Here is a 19,720-nt window from a genome sequence, read left to right on the forward strand (position 1 = left end):
TCGAATAACCAGCTGAGAAACACATAGAAATCAATAATTGATTTATACACACTCAGGCTAATAATAGTACATTAATATCAGAATAACAGTTCTCTTTTTCTACTCTAATACAAGCCAGACAGTACAATAATATCAGAATAACAGCTGAGAAACATGTAGAAATCAATAATTTATTTATAAACAACGGCGGATGAAGAGATAAGAATGAATAGCGAGTATTACTGTTTCCATATTCACTGTCGAGTTGATTTCTTCGCTAACATTGTTATTGATCTCGCTGTCCATCTTTTATACCTGAAAACAGTAAAATCAAGTATTGAATTCAATTAAAATCAACGAATTTACACTAAAAATCAACGATTTTTACATTAATTAGGTTTTTTACATTAATTTCGAAAATACGATTGAATATACTAAAAATCAACGAATTTACATTACCTGTAATTCAATTGCGACTACAAATCAACGATTTTGTGTAATTTTATTAGGTTTTTTATGAATTTCCTATAGTCGGCGTTCTGATTTTTGAGTTTTCTCTGTTTTTGATTTGTAGAGAGATGTAGAGAGAGAGAGAATATCGTTAGAATGAGGTTCTTTGTTTTCATGTTTTAGCGCTTTTGTATTTTTCGATTTTTCCTTTTTTTTTTTTTTTCTAATTTATCTTTTAATCTCAGCCCTTGATTTCCCCAACTCACAACTCACCATAAGACCCCAACTCACGAGATCTCGCCTATATATATATATATATATATATATATATATATATATATATATATATATATATATATATATATATATATATATATATATATATATATATATACCTTCGTATATATTATATAAATCATTTTTAAACAATATAGAACTATAAAGGTCCGTGTATTACACGGGTCACAAAACTAGTTGTTGTTAATAAGCGTAAAATCTCCTATCAATTCAATGTATTTAGATTGAGAAATAAAATAGGGTGGGAGAAAGTGGGTTGCAATGTGATTTTTTCCACCCTTAAATTAAGGAGCCAATAGAATCTCTCTAAATGTTTTAGCTTTTATAGAAAGGAGATTATGAAAAAATACAAAAAAAGAGGCACTTATAAAATAATTATAATTATGAAAAAATAAATCCAAAATTGATTAATCCGAAGTTAAGGTTTTATAATTGAAATATAAAATAATTATAATTAAAAATTTAATTTGGGTTTTATTTTAATTGATTAATCCAAAATTAAAAAGAATTAACTAAAATGGAATGAAAATTTTAAAAAATTGTTGAATTTAAAAATCTTCTATAACTAACTAGATAAATACGAAGTATCTTCATCAAATAGTAATGTTCTAAATTAAATATATTTAACAAATATAATATACAATTCGTTTTTTGGTTAATTTTTTATTAGATTCGATTAATTTTTTTAGTAAAAAACCGGATTTGATTAATCGAATTAAATTAGGATTTTATTTTAATTAATTAATCTGAAATTAAAAAAAATAGATAAAAAAAATAAACAAATCAAAAATTCCCTAAATATAGTTAACTAGACGTATTTAACAAGTTAACTACATAAGTTAAATTATTAACCTAACCCTAAACTAATCAATTGAGATTAACTCAAGTTTGCCACGTATCACGCTATCATTGGTTGTGTATGGAGTTTTTCATACACATCGTGTATATGTAGCATCTTCCTCAAATGAGCGAACTATGTCGCGGGTAAGAATCGTACCCCCAACTTCGTTTTATTAGACAAAAACACAAACCTTTTTCGCAAAATAGATATATCGGACACTCTAGACCCTGATGCTTTTGACAATTGACTTGCAATAGAGTCAAAGTAACATAGAATTCGGCATCAAATAAAGCATATCCCGACTGTGTAAACTCTTAATACGCAACTTTTGAAATTAGGTCCCTAATTGTCACAATTGCCTGAAATTATTTTGCAAACATATTTAAGCAAGGCAATGTCATGGGACGTGATTAATCCAAGTAACCATATCCCCGTTCAATAAAATACAACCAATTACGAAGTATTCCATAAGCCATCCATCAAAACATCCGAAGTGGAAATTGATCAAAACCTTAAAATACATGACGTTTGTCACAATCACGAACAAAGTGGCTGTAGTTTAGTGGTTAGAATTCCACGTTGTGGCCGTGGAGACCTGGGCTCGAATCCCAGCAGCCACACTTTTTGCCCGATGTCCGATACTCATGGAGTCATAGTTACTGGAACACATTTTACACTTGTAGAGTTGTAGTTCCTGATTTCTTGTATTGAATTATGGAAGGGAAACGAAACAATGTACCACAAGCTAAGGATTGCTTTTCAAGAATTGAAGTTTAGGTATTTCGATATGGTGTCCATTAATGTATTTGACGTTTTAATTGCTTTCCAAGAATTGGAAGTTGGTTGCCAAAAAAAAAAAAAAAAAGAATTGGAAGTTTAGCTAATGGCTCGTTGTACCAAAAATAAACGATCGGTCCTTCTCCGGGCAGTGGTTTTGTTGTCTATTGTACTGCTAATACGTCTTTCCAGTTGATTGTAAGCCTGATAATTGTTCATATCACTGTCAAAAACAACACCCTCAGCGAGAAGTCTAGAATCGTATCACTACACCAAAAACCCTTTAGATTGCAGTTTTTCCCTAGCCGTCCTATTCGGTATCCCATTTGTACCTTTGTACCTAGTTCATCGGGTTCAATGTCCGAAGTCTGGCACTCTGTCGATTGTTTCCCGCAAAACCAAAGTATCATACCAGTTGGCAAAATGTTTTAACTGCCTAAAGGAACCGTGACAAAGAAAAACCTGGAGCCGGAAGCTAACAGTCGTATCAGCAACACAAGTTAAGGAGAAAACAAGAAAGATTACTGGCAAACTAAGATACTTTCATTGATTAAATTATAATGCTGATAACTCACAAATACACGAAAACCAAATGAAGTAAAGCATCATAAAACCAAACGCTCAAGTACTGAACACTAAAACGAACTGATAAGATAAACAGAGATCCGCTAGTCCAATGGCTTAATCAACTTCTTCAATCTTAGGACCAGCACCACTTCCGCCACCAAACGAAGGACCGTCACCCATTGGGGCACCACCCATATCAGGACCAGCACCATCCTGGTACATCTTAGCAATTATAGGATTGCATATCCCTTCTAGTTCCTTCATCTTGTCCTCCAACTCTTCAACCTCCGCCAACTGATTCCCATCCAACCACGATATGGCCTGCTCAATAGCGTCCTCAATCTTCTTCTTATCTTCACCCGACAGCTTAGAGCTAATTTTGTCGTCCTTAATGGTATTCCTCATATTGTAAGCATAGTTTTCGAGGGCATTCTTAGCCTCCACCTTTTTCTTGTGCTCCTCGTCTTGGGACTTGTACTTCTCGGCTTCCTGGACCATCCTCTCAATCTCTTCCTTCGAGAGCCTGCCTTTGTCATTGGTGATCGTAATCTTGTTCTTCTGCCCGGATGTCTTGTCCTCGGCCGAGACATTGAGGATACCATTGGCATCAATGTCAAAGCACACCGTTATTTGAGGGACACCCCTAGGTGCTGGTGGGATGCCAGTCAGCTCAAACTTGCCCAATAAGTTGTTGTCCTTTGTCCTCGCCCTCTCACCTTCATAGACCTGGATCAACACACCCGGCTGGTTGTCAGAATAGGTTGAGAACACCTGTTCTTTCTTTGTAGGAATGGTGGTGTTTCTCGGGATTAACACCGTCATAACACCGCCAGCTGTCTCCAACCCGAGTGACAGGGGAGTGACATCCAAAAGTAACAAGTCCTGCACTTTCTCATTCCCCTCACCACTCAAAATAGCAGCCTGCACCGCCGCACCATACGCCACGGCCTCATCAGGGTTAATGCTCTTACACAGCTCCTTCCCATTGAAGAAATCCTGGAGAAGTTGTTGAACCTTTGGAATACGGGTCGACCCACCCACAAGCACCACATCATGGACAGTGCTCTTATCCATCTTAGCATCCCTTAAACACTTCTCAACCGGTTCCATACACTTCCTGAACAGGTCCATGTTCAACTCTTCAAAACGAGCACGAGTTATGGTGGTATAGAAATCAATCCCCTCAAAAAGGGAATCGATCTCAATTGTCGTCTGAGCAGTCGAGGATAACGTCCTCTTTGCCCTCTCACAGGCGGTCCTCAATCTCCTCAAAGCCCTCGGGTTTCCGCTAATATCCTTCTTGTGCTTCCTCTTAAACTCCTGCACAAAATGATTAACCAACCTATTATCAAAATCCTCACCACCAAGGTGAGTATCACCAGCAGTCGCCTTAACCTCGAAAATACCCTCTTCAATAGTCAACAAAGACACATCAAATGTCCCACCACCAAGATCGAAAATCAACACATTCTTCTCCCCACTGCTAGTGGCCTTCTTATCAAGACCATAAGCAATGGCAGCTGCAGTCGGTTCATTGATAATTCGCATGACATTGAGGCCGGAAATCACGCCAGCGTCTTTCGTTGCTTGACGCTGAGAGTCATTGAAGTAAGCTGGGACGGTGACAACAGCATTCTTAATAGTAGTGCCTAGAAACGCTTCAGCGATTTCCTTCATCTTGGTTAGCACCATGGACGAGATTTCTTCAGGCGAAAATTGTTTGTCTTCACCTTTGTAGTTCACCACAATCATTGGCTTGTCTCCTGGTCCAGGAATCACCTTGAAGGGCCATAGTTTCATGTCAGCTTGCACTGACGGATCGCTGAATCTTCGTCCAATCAATCGCTTTGCATCTGAAATTCGTGTTGTATAACCCCAATCAGTACATTGTTATTAAAGTATTAAGCATTGCAAAACATATACGACTGCAAAGCGGTATTTTAATCAAAAGTAAACAAATGAAATGTGGCAGAAGGAGTATTAGCCATTGCCATATTGGTGAACAATTGCAAACGACTTTGAATAACTAAGTTTCAGGTGGATTAGATCATTAGTTAATTATGCTAACTAACACCGTATATTACAGTTTGTACATCGAAAATTGCGACACAATTCTCAATGACTCTTGTAGTGTTATTGTGAATCAAGATTCGCCAATTCTAGTGTTATACGATCATATTTGTCCTAATAAAAATATCGTAACTCTAGAGCAATTTCATTATTTCAATTATTAGGAACGACCGCACCTACTAGCCCTCGAGTTCCGCCACCAAGCGCAATAGAATCAATCAATATAAACTTGCAAGCTAATCGGCAATAGTATATACTCCAGCTAATAATTCAATAAAACTCAATAATCAGATTTAAAAAATACTCTATTCGTCCTAATTATTGTTTATCTTTAAATAAATTCTCCCTCCATTCCGGTCAACTGTGGTCCTTTTGATTTGGAAAGAGGAAGAAACCAATGACTAATGACAAGTGGAACAAATTAAACGTGAATAATCAAATTGTTCATCACATTCATTCTTAAAATAGAAAGGACAATAATTGAACAACTGACTTAAATACCCAAAATGGAAAATGGCAGCAAATGACCGGGATAACAGGAGTAGTAAACAAAATACGGTACAACCACGGTAATGGTTTCTCATCAAACAGAACATATGCGCGATCACAGTAAATGAAGAAACTTTAGTAAAAAAAAAAAAAAAAAAGAAAAAAAAAACGAGAGAGAATTAAAGTGAAAGGAGAAGGAAGCGTACCGAAAACGGTGTTAACAGGGTTCATGGCAACTTGATTTTTAGCAGCGTCACCGATTAACCTTTCGGTATCCGTGAACGCCACATAAGACGGTGTCGTTCTGTTTCCCTGATCATTAGCTATAATTTCGACTCTGTCATGTTGCCATACTCCGACACATGAGTATGTCGTTCCGAGATCGATTCCGATTGCTGGTCCTTCTCCTTTACCCGCCATTATTTCTGCAACCAAAAAGATTAATTACTTCTGAAGAATTAACAGAATTTGATTGATTTGCTTAAATATTTCGAGTTTTTTTTTTCGCTGATGAAGATTGTTGTTAGAATTGTGTGTGAAATAGTGATGGTTAGAAGAGAGATTAGGGTGGTTTTTATATGTAACTAGTTTTGGAGCCCGTGAAAATCACGGGATCGTTAATAATTGATTGTATTTAAGTGTTTAATTTGTGAATAACTTATATGGAGTAGTCCCCCTCTCAATCATTTGTTTAATTTTAATTAAAAAACCACTCACAAATAAATAAAAAAAAAGTAAATAAATAAACACGACTGGGGGACCTTACCTACCAATTTTTTGAATAAAGTTGGAAATTCATTCTCCTGCAATATTAATATAAACACAAAAAAGTAACTAATAAGATTCTAATTAATTCAAAACATAATAAAAATAAAAAGCGAAATAATTAATTTAGTTCTTTAGCTATACCTTACCTACCAATTTTTTGAATAAAGTTGGAAATTCATTCTCCTGCAATATTAATACAAACACAAAAAAATAATAACAAATTAATACAAAACATAAGAAAAATGAAAAATGAAACAATTAGTTTACTTTTCTATGTATACTTTAGGTGCTATTTTTTGAATAAAATTGAAAATTAGGGTGAATATAATAGTTATATATATGAAAAATTCTATTACCAATTCTCTCAAAATTTTATGAATGAAAGAAAAATAAAAAAATATGGTACATAAATACGGAGTATATATAGTAATGATGAAGGGAAAGTTAAAAGGTCATTTCATTAAATAAAGGAAATAATGGTTATTAAATAAATAAGGTAAATAAATAAATAAAATTATGAGAGGAGATCAATGGTTTACAATTTTTTATTTTTTTTTGTGTGTGTGTTTATCCCTTATATTTTTTTTAACTTTTTTTACCTTATATTTTTTAATTTTCTTAAATTGGTAATCCATATCACTTGTTTTTACCATGTCACATTAAAAGTTGTCACATCACAATTAAACTTGCAATGTCACATTTTTTTGTTAGCCTTTTAATAAGATTTTATAGATAGAAACTATTATAGGTTTTATAGGTTTTATAGCCATTATACAACCATAAAATCCAATATTTTAATTTTATTTTTAATTTATTTTGTGGTATTATTTAATTAGATAATTGATTGCCGAGAAACTCAAGAGGTGAATTAAATAGGAAAGAATGTTAATGAAAATTATTGGTGTTAACTGTTAAGTAATATAAAGAGTTTTAATCAATTTATTAACATATTATATTATAAAAATTGATTAAATAGAAAAAAAATTTAATTAATTTGGTGGGTGTTAAGTATTATGAAGAGTTTTAATCAATTTATTTCCGTGTTTAATTAAAAAAAATGAATTAAATAGGAAAAAATGTTAATAAAAATGGTGGGTGGTAAGTAATATGAAGAGTTTTAATTAATTTATTAACATATTTTATTATAAAAATTTCAATTTTAATTATAAATTATAAATTTTATTAACATGTTTTAATAGACCTGGCAAACAGATCGGGTCGTGTCGGGTTCGTGTTGGTGTCACATGTAAACGGGTCACAATCTCTCCAACCCAAACCCGACCCAATTAAGTCTCGTGTCGTGTCCGTGTCGACCCACTTACATAAATGGTCCATAAGGCCTCAACCCTAACCCGTTAATTTCGTGTCGGGTTCGTGTCGTGTTTTCGTGTCACGTCCATATTTTGAAAGTTTAAGTATATTTATATGATGCAGGATCAAGAAAAATTAAGATTAATTTAGTAAACAGGTCATTCGTGTCGGGTTCGTGTTTAGAGAGGTCAACCCTAACCCAACCCAATTAAATATCGTGTCGTGTTCGTGTCGACCCACTTACATAAATGGGTCATTAAGTCTCAACCCAAACCCGTTAATTTCGTGTCGGGTTAGGTGTCGTGTTTTCGTGTCGTGTCATTGTTTGCCACCTCTATGTTTTATCACAAAAATTTCAATTAAAATGTCAATATTAACTATAAATTATGAAATTTTGATGTAATTTCTAAGGTTTACATAAATTTGGGAAAACAATATATTTAATATACAAAAATCATTTAAGAATATAGATAATATCTTTTAATATTATAGATAAGTGAACTAAATTAATTTATAGATAAATGAATTAAATTAATGTCATGTAATAATAAATTAATGCCGGTTAACAAAATGAGCGGAAAAAGGGGGATTGTCGTTGTCGGTAGGAACAGTGATGATAAGAGACGGGGTAATTGGGTATGAATGTGTATGTGGCATTTGGGTTATGGGGCTGAGGTGGGCTTCAAATGTCTGCGTGGCTTTTTTTATCCTACGTGGCATTGTCTACGTGGACTTAATTGAACATTTTAGGGTAGCCTTTTAATAGTATTTATAGATTTGGTTTGGTTTCGAGAAGGTTCTTGTGTTGAATAGAGGGAGGCAATGTTTGTTTTGTGCTTTCCTAATTTTGGCGCGGGTTTCTTTTGAACGTTCTTGTTTGTTGTAGACGTTGCTACTAGTTTCTGGTTGGGTCCAGAATGTTCTTATTTTGGGCCTAATAAAATAGTCTTATGGACTAGCGGGTGTAACCGATTTTAAGCAATAAACCTATAACTAGTTTTAAACCCGTGCAAAATTGCACGGGTATGTATTTGGGCCAGAATGACTGTTTTTTTTATATATATTTGTTTCTGCATTTCTATTGTACTTATCTAATTGGTCTAAATCAACGATGTACATAATTAATTTTTAAATTTGTTACAAACATGTGTTCACATGCACTGGTTTATAAGGAAATAACGTAATCTACTCTTGTAAATAAAAATTGCATACATAAAAAACTTTACATTCGGATAAAAGAAATATAATCTAATAATCAACTTTAACATATGCAAGTTATTCTAAAAATTGAAAAATTTTATGACACACTACATTAGTAGTCGTAGTAGAAGTACGCATATCTGAGTCACAAATTAAAATTTTCAAGCCTTCTTTTCGGGTGAGTCTGGAAAGTGCGACATAAAGCTGACCATGACTAAACACCGGTCTTGGAAGACCTGAGATAAAGACCGCCCTTGACTCTTGTTTATCGTCATTGCAAAACAAACAGCGATGGGGAATTGTCTTCTACCGTACCGGAAATCTACTGGTGTCCGATGGAGTAAGTGTTAGTCGAGCAATATGCACTCTATCACCTTTATGACTACCAGTTAAGACAGTACATCTTATCACGCTTGCCCCCAGATCAGTCACAATTAGTCTCGTGCCGTTACACAACCCACGTGATTGATCAATGTTTCGCAGAAGCATCACCATAGCACCGACCTTCAACTTCAATTGGCGATTCGGGAGTCCGGCACATTTAATCACTTGTAAATTAAAATAAAATTTATTTATTTGATTTTTAGAGTAAAAAAAAATAAAAATAACTTTAAATGCTTGATGAAGACTATATTAACTCGGTTTCCTATCATTGTCACCTACCAATTTCGGTGTGCGCGGCTGATAGCTAAGATGCCGAGTTTTATATTCCAAGTACATATGCCGTCATTATTGTTTTTTGAAAAAAAAAAATTGTACCCTGTAGTTTTAAAAAATTATGTTGTGAATTTGTGGTACAATAATATTATCTTAACAAAAATACATGTGATTCATTTTTGTAATTCATTTCCGTTGTATGTTCGATCCCGTATATAACTGTAATTCCTTCTGTAATTTTATTGTGTAATTTTGTTTTAAAAATTATGTAATTTAATCACATTTACTCGCATTTGTAATTAATTCTGCGTAAATGTTATGCATTTTCTTTACACGGAATGTATTAATTCGAAGAAGTATTCCATAAGATTATTTTATATAATTTGTTGCGACACGGAATTTAGCGCATGTTCGAAAAGACGGATATCTGAATAATTATATACGTTGCACACTCATGAGTCCCACCATAACTTGGATTTTCCAAAAAAAAAATGCATTTATGACTTGACGCGCTGTACAATGAGTATTGTCTTCTGAATTTATATAGATAAGATTGCTCGAGCTCAAATTGTCTCGGTGATTGGGATAGTCAGTCTCATTCATTTTCTGTTCCTCTTTGATTACGCCTTGCACAAAATTACCTTATATTATAGTCTAAATTATTCATATATACAAAATTTAACCAGTTATAAGCGGTATACGGAGTATATATGCCGTAATTAACATGAATAGTTGAGAAACTCAATGTTTATTTATACATGAATTTGAACGTGCTACGACATTGTTTTATGGACTAAATCTTTCCAAACTAATGAAAATTTATAACTTGAATTATCATGAACCAAACTAAAGTGAAAAAAAATAACAATCGTTAATGAAATGAAGTCCAAATGAACATGACCTACAAATCTGCAACCTACATTTTGTTGAAATATCAGCTAAATGACCACTACACCACATAATCTGTAGCTGCAAAATCAAATGTGATCATTTATACATTACTAGTCGTTGCGCCGCGCCCTCCCGGGCGCGGAGCCCCAATTTGATTAACCACTGACATGTTATTGACTGGATTCCTGTTTAGTTAATGTGCACATGGCATTAGAATAGCATGCTAATTACTTTCCGAAGTTGGCCCCTACCATTTAGCAGACACATCGACAACCTTACGCTGCTATCTTGGGCAGGCAAAATCCTATAGTATAGCCTTGGGGCCAGAACGTACAAGTTAACAGCTGGGTCAGTAATCGGGGAGTCTCCGAACTCATTATGGGACATCGAAATAGAATCGAAAAACTCCTCTCACCTGGCTAGAAACGTCTATAAACTATAGTGGTTAATGTACAATAAGACGGACGCGTAAAACAGACATTAGTATAGTAATTCCTATGGTCATTAGACGTTTCTACGCCACGCTTCGTCATGCTTAGTCTCATACACACAAACGACCACAGAATTAAAAAGAAAGGCTATACACCTATCACATATGGCGTAGTATTTATTAGAACATATATTAACGGCTATCTCACACAAAAGAAGGGTTATTTCTAAAACTATCACAAGTAATTTGAACTTGATCGACAAAAGTAGTTGAATGCGCAAAAACTTCTATCATCATCGGCTCATCGCTATCATCATCATCACCAACATAAGAGATATCCATCATCATTAGCACCTGCAACAACATAATCGTGTGAGATGTAATGGGCATTCGATGTATATGTTGTTTTCACATAAGTTTCTTGTACAGTACAAAGAAACCAAACTTGAAACCTTTAAATTAAACAGCACGTGATTATTGACCGGGCGATTGGTCGAAAAATAAGTCACCCAAATTAACAGGATAAGAAAGAAAAGACATACCCGAACAAAAAATGGTTGTGATTATTGCTCGGATGCGAAAATGGGTTCTTTTTTCTCTTTTTTTTTTTTCGAAATAATCATCCATGTGTAAAATGCACCAAATATTGATCATATACTTCACCTTTAACAAATATTGATCATACTTCATTTGGCAAGCTATAATAATAACTTCACTATTCCCAAATTAAAATGCACCAAATAAAGCGGAGGGTTAAATCTCCGTCTCTAATCACCCTACAATGTATGATCAAACCTACTCTGACTTTAAATCCACTGCAAATCAAATGAAAGGCAAAAAACAAAGAAATTATGAATATGAAGATGTTAAGAGATGAAGATGGAGCTGAAATGTTTTACATGTCATTGCCATTACTGATTATAAAAGCTCCTAGCCACTATCAACCTTTAACAAGCCTAACAAGCCTGGTGTTGAACTCAACTCCTCTCAAAGCAAGCACTTCCGAAAAGCGGAATCGAGCTTCCAACATTTAATGTTGGACAATAAGACTTGATATAAAATGCTCTTAATCTACAAGGTTCTTTCACAAGAATATCCAAAGAAAGATATTTACGTTTATTTCACCATCAAAATAAAAACGAAAATTGTCTTTCACCTCGATAGAAATCGAGTAGAACATGGTAATTATTATACTACATGTAAGAGAAGCACATAAAAGAAAGATATTTACGTAAGATATTTTAAACACGACATTAGAATAAACATAAATCGAAAACCCATGCCCAATAAGGAGACCGTTTTTGAGAAAACTAAAGTACACGGTGCGAACAGGAATAAAAGACAAGATAGCAATGCAAAAGCCAGACTACAACATGAGATGTTTTAAAAGTTACTCTTTGAGTGTCTTTACAACAGTTTGAGTACAGGGCGCATAAGGAGAGAAGGACAACAATGTATGCGCATACAACCATGTGCATTAGTAAGCATTTGGCCTTCATATCTGGCTTCATGGGGAACCCGAGCATAGTTTGTAGCCGAGTTGAAGGACTCGGAAACAAGTCGAGTTAATATTTGTTGACACACTTACCGGTAGAAGAAATACCGATAAGAGCATAGACAGATCAAAACTAAAAGCAAACTATTATAGCAATCAATTGATAGAGCATTCTAATTATGGCATCAAATAAACCAAGTCCGGACTCCGGAGTACTCACCAAGCATATCATTTGTTGCCTCGTTAAGCTTAAATAACCAGATTACTGATGTCCCAATCTTGTGCATTACGAATTGGGTCTTCCAGTCCTACTTATTTCCGTCATTCACCTTCGACAAAACCTCCTAAATTTTAATCTATTTCGCCTCCAGACTCCAGTTTCTTTGATATTTTTTTAGGATTATTTAAATAATAGTGGGGGTTTCAAAACAATCATCCCAGATAAAATAGGAAGATAAGGGCCATTAATTGTATCTAACTCTGAGATCATACTAATCATTGAAGGTCCAATAACAACTTGACTTACTAAAGAAAATAACTCAACAAAACCAATGCTCATGCAAAATATAGAAATGTGGTGTGTATACTAACTACTAAGCACTCACTTGTGTAAAGCCTGTCAACAGGGGCGGATGCAGCCCGTATTTCCTAGGGCTATAGCCCTAGATAAAATGTCAAATAAAAATAAGTGAACTAAGTTCACATAGTTCACATAGTTACAATGTAAGTGCAGTTGGTTGATGTATTGTCTACCAGCCAAATGATTGGGGTTCAATCCCTACTGGAAGCATTTTTTTTCCTAATTGCTTATTTAATTTTTCTAGTCATCTTTCATTAATAGCCAACTTTATTTATTTTGTATTTTGGATAATTTCCAATATATGAGTCTTCCCTAGTTTTTATTGCCAATCATCACAAACTCCAATATTATGTATTTGTCTTTATCAAAATCCAAATTAAATAGAGTAATTATTAATTATGTTATAATCATTATAAAGTGTTTGGTTTATGAAAAAATCGTTTATTCCCGAATTAAAACTTTTTTTTTGTAAAGCATGCTTTTTTGTTTGCTAATCTTTACAAGATTGTCTTATCATGCTAGATTTTAATGGTATTAATCATATAAGATTAATTAAAATAGTAAATATCCGTCGACGTCTCAATAGAAAGGTATGTCACGAGTTGATTTTTTTTTTTAAACCAAAACGTTTTAGTAGTCTATCATATAGTCCTAGATACATTTCAGTCCTCGCTCCGCCCCTGCCTGTCAGGCAAGTACTCTAACAGCCTTGAAACCTCAAATGGAACATTGAGGTTTGATACTCTTTCGTGGGCTGAACCGTGAACATAGGATGCAGAGACCAACAATAACCTTTCTTAACATTACACATGTTCCATAAACAACTTATCGGCATTATGCAAAATTACAAGGCATGAACACATTTCTCATAGTAATGACTATATGCACTCGTAGTGCATATTTTCAAATAAGGCGTACCTGGTTAGCAGTGCCACAAGCACCTCCTGCACAATCCATGAAAAAAAGTATTAATTGCTGCGCTAAGTGATATCGTAAAACACTGCTAAGTGCTAACTGAAAAGCTAAAGGTGGGTAAGAAGGGAGGGAGGGATAGCGCAATTTAGTTTCTGGTTATTTAAGATCTCAAAAAAAATTAAGACGCTCAAGAGTAACTTTAGTTTGTGCACTTTTAAGGTTGAACAAACAGTTCTTCAAACCCACACAAAAATGGGGTATTTAAAATTAATTCCTTTAAAAGCTTGATATTCTTTGAACACATAGGTGTTTGAGCACATAATCTATAGTGAAGGCAACAGAAAACTCACCAGATGACCTACTTCCAATTTGAACATCTTTATTCCTAATGCACCATGAAGAATAAGAAGTTAACTAAAATAATGCTAGAAGAGAATCCATAAGACAAACTTAAGAGTGAAGCAAATAGAATATATAACTCTTACTAAAGACTCACTGGCAGGGTGCTTCTTGCATTGTAAATATCAAAAGAGACCCATATAATTTCCAACTTAATTTATCTTCAAATCACAAATGTGTTTCACCCTCCACAATTTCGTAAAAAAAAAGGTGCAATCCAATTTATACAAGAAATCTTCCACAATGCAACAAGGATGCCCATACAAGAACATTATGTAAATTAAAGAGGATATTGTAAGTGAAAATTAGAAAGTGAGGCGACCCCAGCTCGAGGCCACAACCGGCTTTTGTTCATGGGTCGCTGGATATAGCAGGTTGAGCCGAGAAACGGCTCCGGACCACAAACGAGGGACCCAAATCAAGTAAGTCGTATCCTACAACGCTAAAACTTTAAGCACGTCCTAATATATTTATCCTCATAAATTGTGGGTGTGCTACAACTGTTAACCCGTGCAAAGTAATGGACCAACTCAAAATGAGCGTTTAAAAAAGCTAGAGCATCCCTTTCCTGTACTTCATGGCAATCAACAAGCACGATCGGGAAAATGAGTAGTAATTACTTAAAAAAGGGACGACAACAAATTGGGTATTATTCCAATTTCCAACCACAGTCTTAATAATTCAATCTTAATAATTCAATCTGATCTGAAAGATGAAAAAGAACGTCAGGCGGTCGAGAACAAATTTCAATGGTTAACAAGAAACTATCTTTCGCACACTAAAACATGTTTCAAGGAAAGAATGATGGGACCCCTATATACTTCAAGTATCCATCAATATTGTCATTACAATCAAAACCTATTATTCCCTCACTCTATTCCATTTAGTATCGTCTTCTCGCCGATGAACATAACCATTTCCTCGAGAACAACAAGCTGATTTAGAAGCTGCTGCATTACCTGACTGGCGGTTTATTGGTCTAATTGTTATGGGCCCTTGAGATTCAACCCAAATATTTTTAAACAAACATCAATAATACAAGGACCTAGAAACTTGTATGTGACAATCTTATATGTAAGACCAATCAATTAACCCAACAACTATCATATTTCAGGGGTAGATTAGGCCACAAGGGCGATTGGAGCTTTCAAGCGAGGTCCAGAACATCACTTAATAACTTAGCTAACATTCCATTAAGCTTTCATTTCATTTAATACACACCAGTATTCCAATTTTCATCTTTCAAGTGTCAAAATATTCAGCAGCATAAAATATGTAGTGCTCAGCACCATAAATTCCAAACCAAAAGGAGATTCGACATGTCAGAGGTCGGCAAAAAGAAACCCTAGCAATATGCACGGTAAGCAAAGAAAGTGTCAAAAATAATGCCCCTCATTAACGACACTCTGCGCCACGTGACCCTATATAGAAAAGACATAATGCCGGGGAAAAGAGAAGCAAGACGGTTTTAAAAAATTCAGACACAATCGCACCCAACAAATAAACCGTGGAGAGCTCACCGTCAATCGCCAAACAAACACCGTCGCCGAACAAACTCATTAAAGTTGTATCATTATAACCCGCCGCACCCCGCTCCCGCAATTTACGGTACAATCGGAAGTTAGAGAGTCGTACTACAACAAAGAAATTTAAAGGTAGCTAAAAAAGCAAACGAAAGTTGTCGAACAGCCGAAGAATGCATCACATAAATTCCAACTCCAGGGCCCTCAGCCCCTCACCCACAACACCCCTATCGCCCGTGAACATGTTCTGTGGCGCTATTCTGTGGATACATGTCCTGGCTCATCTTAAGATTGTAGCACTGCCTGCACTCCTATATCCGCAAAAGCAGATAATGTCATTGCAAAGAATGAGAAATTAACACGAGATGAATCAATGAGAAATTAAATTGAACAATGGACAGAGATTTGATGGAGTGGAGGAGTCATTTGAGAGGAGGGTATACATAATAACTCGTCAACAATGCATGAATCGTCAACTAAAAACGCAAACAAATTAACAAAGAGCCTAAAAACGAATCATAAATAGGAGAGAATAGGTCTGAGGAAATAAAATTTGGTAAGGTCAATTGTGAAATGGTGTGGGAGTGAAAGAGAGAAAAGGGATGAAACCAATTAAGATAGGCAGGGGAAATTTTCGAATCGCTTGAAATATCCAACAAAACAATGTGGCAAAACATTGAATAAATCAAAAGTATGAAATAAGCACCTGGAGAAACACGCAAACAAATCAAGAATCATCTCTTCGCAGCCAGCCTGCCCCCACTCCTGCAATTCAGGGTATAATTAGAGTTAAGACAATCTAATATCATAAACAAACTTGAAACAAGCCAAATTAAGGGACGCAGACAGTAATCTGAAAACAAACTCAAAGCTTAAGGGTCAAGCCCAACTAAGATGGTCAACCAACAGCCTGAAGACAGCATCAGGTAAGCCAACGTTTAGCCTCAAGATTCTACAAGTAAGCTCCTTCTCATAAACAAATGAAGACAAACGCTAAGTAGGAGGGAAAACCTTAAAGCGATGTCTAGATCAAATTAACGCCCCTCCCTGGCTGCACCGATTCTCCACTATCTAGCACCTCTAAATTTAGGCTGATTAGTCGAAAACATCTACCTGTAAATAAAAAAGAGTTTAGGATATTGGCACAAAATTCACACACCCAGACCCCTCGCTAACGGCAACCCCGTAATCTACAACCACAAATACTTATAATACCGCCCCAGGAAAGGAAAACGTCAATTGAAATGTCACAGCCTGTCATGTCCCACAAAACTATCCAGTGTCAATTAGGCCAGCAAGCGAGACCAATACCTATGCTTTGGCGCCGCACCGCCAATCCGGCTGACAAACATAAAGCACCGCAGGTAACAGCTTAACAATCCTTTATGCCACGCCAAAAATGCAATGCTTAGCATGTTAAAGATCGATCAGAGAAACTGAGTCCAAAACAGAATATAAAAGGGACGTCGAGGAGTGCAACACAAATTAACCAGAAACCAGCACCGAAATATGCTTTATCAAAACCCTAAATAAGCAAGCTAAAACAGATGAACACCCTAAATAAGCTTGACAAATTAAGAACCAATAAAAGCACATGCTTAAAGACTAAACCCAACACCATCACCAACTTTTAACAGTGTGAACTAACACTAAAATCACGAAAGTTGATCATCGGCACGGGCAATGAATTGAAAGGAACAAATAAAGATGTAACTCAGTAGGCAAAGCAGTTCACAACATATTAGAAGACACGGCTTCAAAGACAAGGCTGCTCGTAAGCCTTAAGCCAAAACAATCAAACAGAAGGTACCTCTAAAGAGAAGCAGCATGAGAACCACCAAACCCAGGACGTGAGCCTAAAAATATCCAACAATTACAACAGGGACACAATTCAGAATTCATAGTAAGCATGGTAAACATATCAACAAAGCCGTTGTTGTCACTGCTAAGAACCTTTCGGAGAAAGACAAAACAACTGGAGTCGTGGGGTATGATCCAAATTCCAATCAAGGTAGAAAGAAAGACACCGGGCGGTACTCTAAGCACATAAAAAAATAGTTACAAAATGATATCTGACCACGTAATCAAGTAACCAAATGAACAACTCAACACGGGCAATGGGATGAAATAGACAAATAAACATGCACCTCATAGTTCAAAGCAAACCAGAACGTAATCAGTAGACAAACCTTCAGAGTCGAGGCTTTTCGTAAACCCTAAACGAAAACAATGAAATCGCCGAATTAGATTACGCCCAAAACTACTAAATCAAATCGCACACAGTACCAAAATAAACCATTTTCCAACAATAGCACTATTAACCCGCCTTTGCGGGAGTATCAAAATCAACTCAGTCCAGGTCTACGGATACAACTCCAACCCCGGGAAGTAGGAAATCACAATGCTAGTAACCTTCGCGTCTTTTAGGGAATTTGTATGTAGTCAGAATCGCGGGACCACGGCCATAATCCCTGTTTCAGGAAATAACAGCCACAGGAATGAGAGACCTGGACAATAATAAACATTAATTGGTCAGAAAGCAGTTACACAAAAACAATAAACCGGGAGGGCAATCGCAAAGCACCTTCAAGGAGAGGCAGCTTGACAATCGGCCCACTAAAGTCGGGACCCTGAAAATTTCCAACGATTACCACAATTACATAAATCCGAAATCACAGTAAGCTTTCATAAAAATATCAACAAAGCCGTTGCTTTAACCGCTAATAACCTTACGGAGGAAGCCAAATCAACTGAAGCCGTGGTCAAATATACCAAGAAGCGAACCTTGCCTAGAAACATTGATTCATTATTCACTATTTTGGTTTGGCAACTACCGGTTTTCGTAAAACATAATTTTCCTCACGAGTGGCCATGCCCAAAACAAATAATATACTCCGTCCGTCTCAATCATTTGTTTAGCTTTGACTAAAATACCAAATGAGACAGAGGGAATACTTTCCAACTTTGTGAATTGCTCGACTACTAATGAGTCAACGTTATTCAATGGCGAGTTTTGATTTTCGACACCCAAATCATCAGACTTATATAGATTTGACTTCAATATAAGAGTAGTAATTTCATGTTATGAAGAGACTATTCATTTCATGTTTCCACGGACAAAGCACCCTCTACAAGCCAAATTCTCTACTTCTTTATCTAAATAACCACGTACACTCGTGTGCCATACAGGTACACACTCACCATAAAAAGTCAGACGCATAATCAACATTCATATTCAATAATGTAGTAGGGAGTTTATGGACTTCCCAATAACAAAATTAGATCAAGTAACTCATTGCCCTCACATGAAAATTGGAAGCATATACAAGAAACAAATAAATCATGACTTGCGGTCCAAATTATGTTTGATAGTCATAGGAGTATTATTATCTTTACAAGAAAGAGATCGATTTTAAGTCTATCATGCTTAATTTACTCATCTACATTTATTATATCTAACCATAACCAAACAGGGTTTGACTAAATTATCCATCCAAATTAACACCAACCTCTTCTTCATCTAATCATCGCCCTTTCTTCCTTCCAACTTATCTACTTCAAACTTAACTATAAAAGAGCAATATTTAAGCTAATAGCAATTCAATCCAATAAAAAACAGCATTATCAATAACATTCTCGATAAAAAAAATCCCCTTTTATGTTCTAATACCCTAACAATGACGACATTAAATCGAAACAACAACAAAAAAACAGCGCACATCTCATAATAAGAATAAGATTAGAAGAAGCAAATACCTCTGGGGAGATCATCGATGGGGAGATCATCGATGGGGAGATCTCCTTGCTAGAGTTGTTACCATTAAGGGTTAGAGGCATCGATGAGTTATTGAGGAGTGAGGAGTGAGGAGCAGTGAGCTGAAGGAGTGGATGAGAGTGGTATGTCGTAAAGGAGTGGTTAACAAGTAAAAGAGGAATGAAGGGCTGTGATCAAAAGGGGGAAATCAACGGCTGGGGAGGGTGCTTGGTAGTCACTATTCATCGCTACAGTACCGACAACTTCTCTCTTTTTAAAGGTTAGGGATAGAGATATATTGGATTAAAAACAAAGAAAACACTTTAT

At 35.5% G+C, this 19,720-nt stretch overlaps 1 protein-coding gene and 1 non-coding gene across 2 annotated transcripts; one reads left to right on the top strand and one right to left on the bottom strand.

Moving 5' to 3' along the window:
- Positions 1-2,115: 2,115 nt before the first annotated feature.
- On the top strand, positions 2,116-2,187 carry TRNAH-GUG (transfer RNA histidin (anticodon GUG)). The gene has a single exon. It is a non-coding gene; the product is annotated as a tRNA-His (tRNA).
- A 665-nt stretch (positions 2,188-2,852) lies between these two features.
- Positions 2,853-6,033, bottom strand: LOC141622960 (heat shock cognate 70 kDa protein 2-like). Its single transcript, XM_074438996.1, has 2 exons — positions 5,677-6,033; positions 2,853-4,764 (listed from the first exon to the last, which is right to left on the bottom strand). Exons 1-2 carry the CDS (start codon positions 5,888-5,890, stop codon positions 3,026-3,028), a joined length of 1,953 nt encoding a protein of 650 aa, XP_074295097.1. The 5' UTR covers positions 5,891-6,033; the 3' UTR covers positions 2,853-3,025.
- Between the last annotated feature and the right edge of the window lie 13,687 nt (positions 6,034-19,720).

Source organism: Silene latifolia, chromosome X (genome assembly GCF_048544455.1).
Source record: "Silene latifolia isolate original U9 population chromosome X, ASM4854445v1, whole genome shotgun sequence".
Classification (NCBI taxonomy): Eukaryota; Viridiplantae; Streptophyta; class Magnoliopsida; order Caryophyllales; family Caryophyllaceae; genus Silene; species Silene latifolia.